Source organism: Thunnus maccoyii, chromosome 7, assembly GCF_910596095.1.
Source record: "Thunnus maccoyii chromosome 7, fThuMac1.1, whole genome shotgun sequence".
Classification (NCBI taxonomy): domain Eukaryota; kingdom Metazoa; phylum Chordata; class Actinopteri; order Scombriformes; family Scombridae; genus Thunnus; species Thunnus maccoyii.
Window position 1 is genome coordinate 24,109,989 of NC_056539.1, and position 13,045 is coordinate 24,123,033.

Sequence of the window (13,045 nt, forward strand, 5' to 3'; positions counted from 1 at the left end):
CCCCACCCAAAATGTTGAAATTACAAAAAAAAAACTCACATTTTCTCACATACCTTTAGTTGTATTTAGCCACGCCAATCACTCAAGTTGTAAGACAATCAGGTTTGAAAGTTTTTATGTAAATGTAATCAGCTACACCAGTGGCATGGCTCTAAGGTGGGACGATTTCGGTCCGTCTATCTGTCTGTCAGTCAATCATCTGTCCACCATTTTGGTCCAGACTAATATTATAATAGAATGTTGAATGGCTTGCCTTGAAATTTTGTACAGACAGTCATAATCCCTAGAGGTTGAAACCCACTGACTTTTGTGATCCCCCTGACTTTCCTCCTAGTACCACCATTTTTGTTTCTACTGAAATATGTTGACAGCTGTTTAAATTTGTCCAATACTCATGACCAAATACTTGCACTTGCTTTTATCCAAAGTGAGGCAACATGATCAAGCCATGGTTAAAGTAGCTGACTAGGTACAATAGGTATATATAGGTATATCTTTAGATTAAAGTAAGAAACAACTGGAAGTAGACAAGCAAATGGACTGCACTTATATAGTGCCTTTTTAGTCTTATCGACTACTCAAAGCGCTACATGCCTACATTCACCCATTCACACACACACACACACACACATTCATTCACTGACAGCAGAGGCTGCCATGCAAAAGGCCAACCTGCTCATCAGCTATGATACAGCGCTTGCTATCCAAAGCGCCCCACAATATTTCTATGCTCACCCATTCATACACACATGCTCACACCCTGCAACCATCAGAAGCAATTTGGGGTTCAGTATCTTGCCCAAGGACACTTCAACATGCGGACTGGAGGAGCCGAGCATTCTGAACCACCAACCTTCTGATTAGTGGACTCACTCTACCTCGAGCTACAGCTGCCTAGCTGCAAGTGCATAATAAATACCATAAATACCATAAACAACAAGAAAGTAGTGCAACAATAAACTAAGTACTAAAAAGTCAAAGGGACTCAAGTGTTGGGGTGCTCTCAGATTATTAAAAGTTAGCATTGGAGTGGAAGCAGAAATCTGATGTCTGTGAAGATTCTCAGTCATCAAGGTCATGGACTCACCTGAGGCCAAGTGTAACGACAGTCGTTGGAGTTGTCACATGAGGCGGAAGGTAAATGGCTGTTAAGTCTCAGGACAGCATTGCAGGTGGGGGATAAGTGGTGTCATAAACCTCCTCCTCTGCTGAGGGATGGTGGCTCCACTTTGACGTAGATAGCCTCCTTCACTCTTCTTTCAAACCATCTGTCCTCCCTATCCAAAATATGTACATTATCCTCGAAAGAGTGTCCCTTATCTTTCAGGTGTTGGTAAACTGTTGAGTCTTGACCTGAGGAGTTGGCCCTCCTGTGTTGAGCCATGCGTTTGTTTAATGGTTGTTTAGTTTCCTCGATATACAAGTCTGTGCATTCCTCACTGCATTGAACTGCATACACTAGACTGCTTTCCTTGTATTTGGGTGTGCGGTCTTCTGGGTGGACCAGTTTCTGTCTCAGTGTGTTGCTGGGTTTGAAAAACACAGGTATGCAGCGTTTGTTAAAAATCCTCCTTAGTTTCTCAAATACTTCAGACACATATGGAATAACGATGTCGTTGCGTTTCTTCTTCTTTTCTGTTTTTTTCTTCACCGCTCGCAGTGTTGGAGTTCTTCCTGGATCTTGTAGCTGTTTTCACAAAAGTCCAGTTGGGGTACCCACCAGGGATGTGCAAAATGTGCAAAGTCCCTTGTGAGCAGGTAGGAAATGTGTGTCATGCAGCAGGTGGATGTGACTGCCTTCATTGAGACCTGCTGATAGACGTAACAGCGGAGCAGAGGAGAGAGACTGAGCGATGTAACTGACCTGCACACTAGTATTTGACATGGGGTTTCTTTTCCTTCCCAAAAACAAATAATTTTTAAAATATTTGTACGAAATAAATGACTGTAAAAAAAAACACTATTTGTGCTTTGCTGAATAACGTATTTGGACTCAGGCACACCCCTAGTACCCACAAGCTTTAAGTACATCCTTCAGGTATTTGTGCTCCCTCTGTTGGGCCTGGAGACTTGTTGGTACATTATCAGCTCAGTGGTGCAGGGTTCTGATAACTAATAATAGATTATGCTCCAGTAGGTGGTGAGTGTCAAAAAGTGAGTATCGGTCACTTTTTGACCTGCAGTTTGTGCAGGGTTTCCTGCAGTCCCGATGCCAGAGGAAAGTAACTGGCCGAGCATTTGGTTTTTAGCCCTGACCCCGCTTGGTTTCCTGCATACTTCAGTGTGGAGGTCCCTGCCCTCTTCAATGTTAACGGCACAGTCCAAGGCCGAGCTGTTGTTCTTGACATCCTCTCGTGTGATCTTGATGTTATTGTTGACTGTGTTCTGTGAGCACTCTCTCTCCTGGGTTTTAATTGTGACCCATGTGTCGTTTACATGTCTAAACCAGCGGCTCAATCCTGTTCCTCTGAAGGAATTCAGGGCTCTGCTTTCTACTTCTTCCATGTAGAGGTTGGCCACAATGGAAGATACTGGTGAGCCCCATGGCACTGCCATGCTTTTGTCTGTAAATCCCACTGTTTTACTGGAAATACAAGGTGTTCAGACAGAGGTCCGGCAGCAAATCTGGTCTTGGCTGAGGTTGGTTCTGTTGTTAAGGGTGTTGTCATGTAGCAGTCGTTTCCATACCATTTCCACTGCCTCCATAGTTGTGATGCATGTAAACAATGAGGTCACAACATAGGACATAGGATGGTTTCATCTGGATCTAGTTTCAATCCTCGAACCTTGTTCACAAAGTCCATGGAGTTTTGAATATGGTGAGGATTGTTACCAACCAAGGGGACTAGGATGGCAGATATATGAGATCTTCAATGCAATTCAATTCAACACAGATGGCTGCCCACCTAGAGCTCGGTTCTGCTTGAGGTTTCTTCCTGTTAAAGGGGAGTCTTTCCTTGCCGCTGTCGCCAAGTGCTTGCTCATGGGGGAATGTCGGGTCTCTGTAAATTAAAGAGTATGGTCTAGACCTACTCTATGTGAAAAGTGCCCTGAGATAACGTTGGTTGTGATTTGGCGCTATATAAATAAAACTGAATTGAATTGAATATGTTTGGCAATGTTATTAGTAACTGGGTTGATGCTGCTGATAATGGGCCTGAGGGGGGCTCCTTCTTTGTGAATCTTGGGGAGCCCATACATGCATGGGATGGCTTCTGTGAAACAAATATCTCAAAACTTGGACAAACAAAACCAAAACTATCTGCACAGCTAGATACCACTACCACCACTGTATTTTGTAATTTTGGTGAATTTACCCTTTAAATGAACATTATATGATACATTTTATGCATTCTGAATATTACTTTCTACCCTTTATTGTTAGTGTTGTACTAAAAATAATTCCAAGCTTACCTCATAAAACATCTTGTGATGACTGATATGTTATTCAATAAATCTCAAAGCCAAAAACATGCGCATTGCTGTTATAAAAATCTCAACATCTGGCTAACTTGAAGCTGTAACAGTTACAAAACATCACACCACAACCACTTTTACCGCCAGAAAGGAGGAAACCACCCACAGTCTCTCCCAGCTTGAAGACCTGCTCCAACGCAGCACCCACTAAATCATTACATTCCCCAATTAAAGCATCATCCAAGAGCAATATTCTCATCATGTGCGAGTAATAATTATGTGCTTAGGACACTTTGCTTTGGTGTTAGTCCTTTTCTCTGGCACGGAAGCACTTGGCCCAATGCCCTGCAGATTTGCTCTGACATTGAACGATGTAGAGCTGTACTGCCTTGCAGACACAGTAGACAGCTTTTGGGAGCTTTTTCATTTTTCACCTCCTTCTCAGAGTCTGTCTATCTCGGCGTGTACTCTACAGGAGGGGAAATGGCCTGCATATTGAAATTCTCCAGGGCTTGTTAATTTGTACATTCACGTGAAGATCATGTATGTGCCTGCATTCTCACCTTTTGATGAGCTGAGTCATTCACATAGCACAGACGGGTTGGGGCGATCCACAAAGCCCGCAATGAGGATATGACCAATGCACGCAACACTATGTGTGTGTGTGTGTGTATGTGTTTGTGTGTGTGAATGAGAGGGAGTGGAGGAGGAAAGGAGAAGGAAAGGAAATGCATGTTTTAATGCAAGAGAGCAGGTCTATGTGGGGGTGGGGTGGTGGGAAAAGTCCTGCTATTCTGGTTTGTTATTCAGCATCTCACTCACTTATGTAGACATTGTGTAGTGAGCAAATTTTTTTTTATCACACTTCTGAAACAGACCAGCTGCTTTCCTGTGTCTGATATGTCATATATGATGTATGTGTTTGTGTGTGTGTGTGTGTGTGTGTGTCAGGAGGAACGGGAGGTCCGAGATGGGAAATAGATTAGCCAGTCTTTCTCCTCCAGGGGAAAGGGCCAGACAGGGCAGATAAGGACATTAAAAATTACACTTCTAACAAACAAAAGGCATCAATGAAATATAGGTGTGTCGCACTTTCTCGACTTCCCAGAAAAGGCCTGTGTTGTGAACTTATTGGCTGGCTCTTGAGTTTCAATTGGTCAAAACAACACCATTGACTTGTATGTTTGTTGCCCACAGCAACATCACAGGAGTCCCAGCCAAAATTTTAATATGAGCTCTTGAGAGTCTGAGGAGAAAAGTTTGCAAGGTCCTAAAACTTGTGTCAACTTTGCTTGTAGTTTGATAAGCAGATGAGTATCTTTGTGTTTATGCCAGATAGTCTTTCTGATTCATATGAATCCCATTGTGAGTATTTGCAAAATGGAAAGTCTCTCTTGCGTCCTTCAAAGAGAAAAATGCACTACCATGTGACGCAGGGAAACCTTGACATCATAGAACTGACGTGGCGGTCTCTGGAAAGACCACAGACCACCCATTACAGACCCAGTAAAATAAATACTTCCACCACTCCAAAGAAATGGGTAGACACAGTGATTCAGCACCCACACTCACACACACACACACACACACACACACACACACACACACACACACACACACACACACACATTCAGATTTTGTAGAACATCTATTTAGATTCCAGCAGATAAAGCCCACATTTCATTACTGCTGCTGGTGCAGCTGCATCTGGGTCCTGGTTCAATCATAATAAATGTTCATGCAAACTGGATTAAGGGTGCAAAACACTTATTGTTTAGTCTGTGACATAAACCTGTATATGCCCATCCTGCATTTCTCTATCATAATCTCTTATCCAATCTGAAAACTTAAAAACTCAGCTGTTCTGAATCCCTCTTGTGATTTGTTTCTTCAATGTGGAACTATTTTGACTATTGTGTATGTAAATTCAGTGTTTGCTGCTGCTTTTATATTTCGTATGTTTCCTCTTGTCAGGTCTGTCTTGAAAAAGCGATTGTGAACTCAAAGAGACAAAGAGAACTGTTGAAATAAAGGATTACGGGCTATTTCTTGACTCTCCATTCAACAGTATAATCAGTGGCTGGATGTAGTCTTTACTGTCAAAAATGTTATGATTTGGCAGAGGAGAGATAGTGTTACTCCATCGATTCACAGCTGGTCAAAATCACTGCTGAGGACTGTTTTGAAACATGAAAGAATTATTTATGTTTACGAGAGAAAAATGTACTATTTTTAAATTAACTAGTTAACTGTTTCTCATGACAAACGTTCTGATTCATATTTGAAGTTTTTATTTTATTTCTTTGTTCTTAAGGTACAAAATAGTTTTAATGTACAGCTTGGAATAATTTGACTATCACAAACAATGATGTTGTAGCCTACAGTCAGAATATCAGCAGCCACAATTGTGCAAACACTTCATTTATCAAACCATCCTAAACAGTTACGGACGTGGTGTCTTTTTGACATAGTATTTATTGAAATCGTTGAAAGTACAAAACTAAAGTATATTATATATTATTGATTGAAAACATAAATAAAACCAAAACCAAAAAAACATAGAAAACAATGACAAACAAAAATAAAAATTCAGTAATTGCAGATTAAATTAAATAAATAATGAAAAATAAAGACAATAAAATTAAAGCTGTAGCTAGCACTGAGTGTACATTCTACAATTACAAACATATGAAACAGTCTTTAAAGGCCAATTCCTAATACTTTTAGACTAAAATTATTAAAATCAGACAGTTTTTAAGCCAAAAAAGATAGATTGAAATAAAACGGTCATTTCAATTTACACGGTTGAACCAGGATTAAAAAAATATTCCAGGACAGCAATGAGGCAAATAAAATCAGAGAATTAAAATAAATACAAAATGGAAAAACTGAATAAAATATCCAACAGTATTAAAAGATAATAATAATAATAATAATAATAATAATAATAATAATAATAATAATACATATTAGAAATTAAACAGTTTGCTAGTATGAAAGACACTTTTTTAAAGGCTCTGAAACAATATTTAGACCACAAGGGAGTGAAATTTACAGAAAGTATGACTGATCAGTTAAATGAATGAATAAAATGTGAGAATGTGACTTTTTCTATTTTTTCTATTGCGGAATAAGAACTGTTAGATGTCAGTGGAGTGCTTTTGCTGTCAGTGGTGATATTTCTTAGGTGTGATCGCCCTCTAGTGGCTCAGATGAGAATTACAGGCGCTGCACATTTTAGCCACCAGGCGGCGGTAGCGCGCACACGGAAACAAAAACCACACAGAGGAAAAAGGAGGAAGCCAGGAAGCTGCCAGCCTGCTGACAGACAGACAGCCGCCGTATCAAAGAAAAAACGCTGCCGTAAAGAGAAAAAAAAAAACAGGCCTGGCTTTAGCTTGTAACTCTTATCGTTTTCGGTCAAAATAAGAACGAAATGTCGAAGAACACCGTGTCCGCCCGCTTCAGGCGAGTGGACGTAGACGAGTACGACGAGAACAAATTTGTGGACGAGGAGGACGGAGGAGAAAACCAGCTGGGTCCTGACGAGGCAGAGGTGGACTCCCTCATCAGACAATATCCTTTTACATGATCAGCTAGCCAGGATTTGCTGAAGAAAACAGACACAGATGGCAGAGTTGTGTGTTTTTAATGCTACTTTAATCTAAAAAAAAGACGCCTTTCGTATGTGTTTGCTGCTGTAAATTGTATGAATGGGCGTTTTGCAAGTAGGCCAGTCACTGTCCAGACTTGCCTGACAGTCACATTCCAGGGATTTCTGCCCCAAGACACAGCAGGCTGTCTTATCTGTATTCACTGCAAGCTGCTTTACATTTATATAACTACAAGTTATCTCACAATGACTTGAGGAATTGAATGAAATGGCTTTAATCAGTCGTGCAAGTTATTGTGTCTTGTGAGATGAGTGCTCCAGAGTTTCTGATCTCTCTGTAATGCAGAAATTTGATTTGTGTTGTAATTGTCTGCACGGTTGCTTTTACTGTGTTGTTACAAGTGTTGCTGTTAAGTCAGCAGCCAGCCGAGCATGTAGTTTTAGTCTTATAGGCCTTATAAGGCATGAAAGTGCAGCACTTCCTCATTGAATGAAGCAGTGACCTCCCACCTCATGTTACATTGCAGAAGTGAGCTATTGGCGGTGGTGGGAAGTAACTAAGTACATTTACTCAAGTGCAATTTTGATGCACTTTACTTGAGTGTTTCCATTTGATGCTACTTTATACTTCTACTTCACTACATTCATCTGACAGCTTTAGTTACTTTTCAGATGAAGATTTGTCACAATGGATAATATAACAAGCTTTTAAAATACAACACCTTGTTAAAGATGAAACCAGTAGTTTACAACCTTTTTGGCTTTTGATGTCTTACAAAAAGCAGTGTGTAGTCGGGGTCACATTTCAGATGTATATGAGTTGTTAACAGCTCCACCAAACAGTGATTTTTCCCTCTAAACTTCTCATATGGTTTAATTTCAATAAATGATTGAATATTTCACCAAAAATCAAAGATTAGAGAAAAAGTCCAAAAACTGAAAACAGATTTGTGTATCAGATATTTGTTTTTTCTTTTTTTCTCTCCCATTAATCATCTCACGACCCCTCAGATTTATCTAGTGACCCTTTGGAGGGGCCCGACCCCTAGGTTGGGAACCACTGGACTAAACTAGCTAACTGTATATAAAGTAGTTGAAACTAGCTCCACCTCCAGCAGCTACAACAGTAACATGCTGCTTACACACTGATGCTTCAGTATTAATAATCTAATGATGTCATATGTTATAATATATCAGTCAGAGGGACGAAACAAGTACTTTTACTGCAATACTTTAAGTACGTTTTGCTGCTAATACTTCATGCAGGTCTTTTACGTGTAATGGAGTACTTTTACATTGCTGCGTTGGTACTTTTACTTAAGTAAAGGATCTGAATACTTCTTCCACCACTGGGGATTGGTTCACAGTTTTTCAGGTCTGTCTTAAAACAATGCTCACATGTACATATGTACTTTCAAACGAGGTATCGGTTGGTGTAATTATTCCTCTGTCCATACTGTAATGTCTCTAATGTAAAAGATGGAGGCAAAATCCACTTGTTCTGTGCAAAAATGCGTTTAGCTACATCAAATTGGTATCTTCCAAAGTTACAGTCTTTTTAGTACAAAATTAATTCAGTCTTTGTGCCAGTTACCCACCACTGTAGCTCAGCAAGGAAACAGTGTCTGGGGAAACACAAAGAGGGACTTGTTTTTGTGCTAAAAACTCTGGGAGAGACCCACTTTGTTTGTCTAACTCAGACTGTTGACGCCTCATATTATATTTGCAGAATTTGCTGAATCTGTTTTTTTCACAGAGGAAAAACTGTGGATTTTGTCCCCCAACTCGTACATTCAAACTGCGCCAAGAACAGATCTCTTCGCAATCAGTTTGGACAGGAGATTATAGAGATATGGTTATAGCTGTTGAGGCAATTCATGTGGACATGTGGGTTTTTTGGAAATATAAGACTGGTTGATAAAACATAAACAGGTGGGACACTGAAAAACACCTAAGAAAACAATGATCCACTAGATTATTGTTTTAAGACAGACTTGTAAAAACAAACTATCCTTTAAGGCAGTCATTTGGATGCTCATATAAAGGCAAAGTCATTTGATTTAAATAGCATGTTATATATGACAGGACCAAAATAAAAAAAGGAACTAGATCTGGATCTTATTCTTGGCACATTTAGAAAACCATCACCTGATGACGTGATGAGGTCTGACTGGATTGTGTCATAAGTTTATATTAATTAATACGCAGCATTAATGGCTTGACACCAATCATATTTGGTGTTGTAGTCAATCTTCAGTGTTTTCAAAAGATTGTGATCATGGGCTTTGCTGTGTTGCATCCTTAACCTTCCCTGCACAGGAAATCTCATGGAGGCTTTACAAGCAGTTCTGAAGAACCCACCAATCAACACAAAGAACCAGAACGTCAAGGTGGGTCTGGTTTTCTCTGTCGACACTTCGAAGATTCACCAGATTCTTGTTTTACTGATACATCACTTTGTAGGCGTTTGGGTTTTTGAATAATGAATTTTCTAACATACTTTACCAACTTCTGTCAAATGAAAAGAGGTTCTCTGCATATATGCAGTCGAGCTATTGGCTGTCTGTGCTCATTCACTTATTGTAGTAAATCTTGGTCATTTTATACATAATGATATATACTAAAGCAAACGCATCGTTTTGATGTGCAGCTTAAGTTTTAAGGCAGTTCAGGTCAAGAATAAATTTGGTTATTAGCCAGCTTGATAATCAGACTAAACCACAGTTTTGTTAATGTGTTTATTATTTGAATTGCTGACAAATCTGAGATGTGGGCAGAGATTCAGAGGTTTTCTGTCTTCCTGTGTCTTACCAGGACCGTGCGGAGGGTCTGGTGCTGAAGGTGCTCAGCGCCTTTAAGAGCAGTGACATCGAGAAAGGGGTGCAGTCCCTCGACAAGAACGGCGTAGACCTGCTGATGAAATACATCTACAAAGGCTTCGAGCGGCCGTCAGAAAACAGCAGCGCCGTCCTGCTGCAGTGGCATGAAAAGGTAGATATGAAGATATACTAGTAGTGTGACAGTAGATAGATGGATGAGATTACCTTTGAGAATTATGGAGCAGGATTCAAACCATATAAATTGACTCTAGGATGTGGAGCTGCAACTAACGACTATTCTTCATTATTGATTAATCTGCTGTTTATTTTCTTAATTAATCATATAGTCTTTCATATAGTCTATGAAATGTTAAAAAATGGTGAAAATGGCATCCGCAATTTCCCAGAAGCCACAATGATGTTGTCAGTTTGCTTGTTTTGTCTGAGTAAGGACTTAAAATGTTAAGATATTCAGTGTACTGTCATATATGACAAGGAAAGACTCACATTTAAGAAGCTGGAAATATCAAATGTCTGGAATTTTTGCTTGAAATACTGTCTGAAACAATTTATGGATTATCAAAATAATTGCTCATCAATTTTCTGTCAGTCGATTAATCGTTGCGGCTCTTCTAGGATGGTCTAGCTTTATGCTCTTAGAACTTGCTGCCTGTTAGTTATACAGTTCTTTAAAGATGTTGGAAACACAAACTGGTTCAAACTTATTATGTCTGAGATGTTTCTCTTAGATTCATCTTCACTCTAATTCTCCAAAGAAAAGCAAGTTGTTTTTTTTTTTAATGGCAACAAAAATAATATGATCGGTCTTAAAAGGATGTGGCCTCAGTTGTCAGAGCCATAACAGGTGCCAGAACGAGCAACTAGAGCTTCACTGAGACTCATTTTCAGTCCTAAAAAAAAAAAAAAAAATAGCCTGACGTTATTTCTCTCCTGTGTTCTCAGGCACTCGCAGCCGGAGGAGTGGGCAGCATCGTCAGGGTACTTACAGCGAGGAAGACGGTCTAAAAAGAAGAGCGGAGGAGCGGTTCACTCTACGTCGCTGACAGATACAGGGGGTGCACTGCACTGTACATGTAATCTAACAGATGGCAGAGGGAAGAAAATGAAAAATAGATTTTTAACCCAAGGAGATCCTGTTGCCTTCAAGGCTTGACTTAAAAAAAAAAAAAATCTAATCTGGGTCACATTAGGTTAAAAAAATGAGTTTCTTATTTCTTCCCATGCGTGATCTCAGTCTACTAAATTGTATTCCTCACAGGGTGCTACAGATAACTTAACAACACATGCGTCTGTGCTGCTTCCCTGATCCATGTCTTTCCCATACAGTATGTGCTCATGCTATACACAGTACCTACAGCTCATACGAACAACTGTTTCACACTTAGTTGTGTTGATTCACGGGCGTGACGTTTAGAATTCACTGTAACACGGATTTCAGCTTTGTTTCTCTCAGGAAAACTCTTTCAGTATTTGTTTTCCACCCTTCTCTCGTGTTTCCTCCGCTGATGTGCTGAGTAGAGGCTTCCTGATAGAATAAAGTCTGATTCTCTCTCAGTAAATCCTGTCGTCGCCTCTGCCGATAACACTTTAACAGTGGGAGTCTCCTGAAAAGCACAGTCACAGATTGGAGGGTGGTGGATTTGCACACGCAGGGTGGGGGGTGGGGGGGGTCGCTATTCACCCTGGAGGGGGCGGGAGGTGGAAGAGGAGGAGGAGGGGTGGTGGTGTCTTTTATCCATCCATCCATCCTTTCATGCTGCCTGCTGCCCCAGTTAGGGATTATTACCCACGATGCAGCTCCACTACCACTCATATTAATCCCACTTTGCTATTCCTCACATCCTGTTTATGTCTGTCTGTCTTGGACTTTCTCATGCACCCTCCTCTGCTGCACAGGGCATTACGTGGCTCTGCTGGTACTGTTTATAGGAGCTGCATTTCTTCTCAGTACTCTCAACAAAATGACACCCTGAGAGTACTTTTCTCAGATTGTTGTTTTTCTTATTTTGCTATTTAACAGAAAAATAATCTAGGATTATCTATTTTCCTCTTTGTTTCGTTATAGTTTTATAGTAATCATGATTTTTTTTTTGCCACGGCCGAGAGGTTTGACAAAAATAAGCATGCTTGCTTTGCAGAAGAGACCAAGATTAGATAATAAATATTTGGTCTATTTGTAAATGGAGAGAGAATCAGTGGATTATAAAACATATAGTTTGCATGATCCCACCTTTTGAGATTTTGAGTATTCTCTCAAGCATTTCATACCTGTCTTTTGTACATGTTTGGTGTCTCTTCTGGAAAAAAATCAGTGGTTTTTGTATTAAATCTGGGGTTAAATTTATGCACATGCATTGAAACAAATCCTCCACACACTGTACTGTCTTATAGTAGAAAGACATGCAGTTACTACTACATACATTTATAATTCCCATACATTTTATAGAATGGGGAATAAAAATGGAAATGTTACAAATTTTGTCTGCCTTATGAGGTAGATTATGTCTGTTGCCAAATGATTTATTTTGCTTTCATGGGACTAATGTAGGTGATTATTTAGTTGCCCTTGTGTATTAGAGATGACTTTTAAAGACAAAGTTGTGGAGTTTTAACAATATACAGTATGAATGAGCATAAAAGCAAAGTGTTCCAGTTCAAAAAGTTGCTCTTTTGAAAATAAGCAACCTTATGCTTTGCTTCTTATGTATCAATAGCGATAAGAGGAATTCAGTTCCAGCATAATGTTTTGTTCCTGCTAATTTCCAATCAAGCACCTGAGTGAAGGTGGAGTTTCTTAAAGGGATGTTGCTTATTACGAAAAAACACAAAAGCATCATCACAGTTTCCACCGGTTTATATTTAGACATGGGTTTGTCATGTTTAAATATTGTCATCAGTGATGATGCATCCAGACATTAGATACCTTTTCTAATGCAGTAACAGCTAGTTTTACATGAGAACAAAAAAGGAGAGCGGTCTGATTTCTTCTCCTGTTGCATGTATTTCTAGTCAAGAGATGCTCTTCTAGCCGATGGGCGGGAAGACGAGGGAACGTACCAAACTGATGTACAAAACTGCCTTACTCAAATATTCCTTTTTTATGTTTGTGCTTTTTTGACAAAAAAATAAATAAATAAATGGTATAAATGCTGATCATAACTTTGTCATGATTTTT

General features: G+C 39.6%; 1 protein-coding gene and 1 pseudogene across 1 annotated transcript; one reads left to right on the forward strand and one right to left on the reverse strand.

Moving 5' to 3' along the window:
* Nucleotides 1-1,075: 1,075 nt before the first annotated feature.
* LOC121900564 lies at nucleotides 1,076-3,679 on the reverse strand (annotated as a pseudogene).
* A 3,015-nt stretch (nucleotides 3,680-6,694) lies between these two features.
* On the forward strand, nucleotides 6,695-13,023 carry arpc5b (actin related protein 2/3 complex, subunit 5B). The gene is made up of 4 exons (XM_042416639.1): nucleotides 6,695-6,993; nucleotides 9,348-9,420; nucleotides 9,845-10,021; nucleotides 10,813-13,023. The coding sequence occupies exons 1-4, from the start codon at nucleotides 6,854-6,856 to the stop codon at nucleotides 10,873-10,875; spliced, it is 453 nt and encodes a 150-aa protein (XP_042272573.1). The 5' UTR covers nucleotides 6,695-6,853; the 3' UTR covers nucleotides 10,876-13,023.
* The last annotated feature ends 22 nt before the right edge of the window (nucleotides 13,024-13,045 follow it).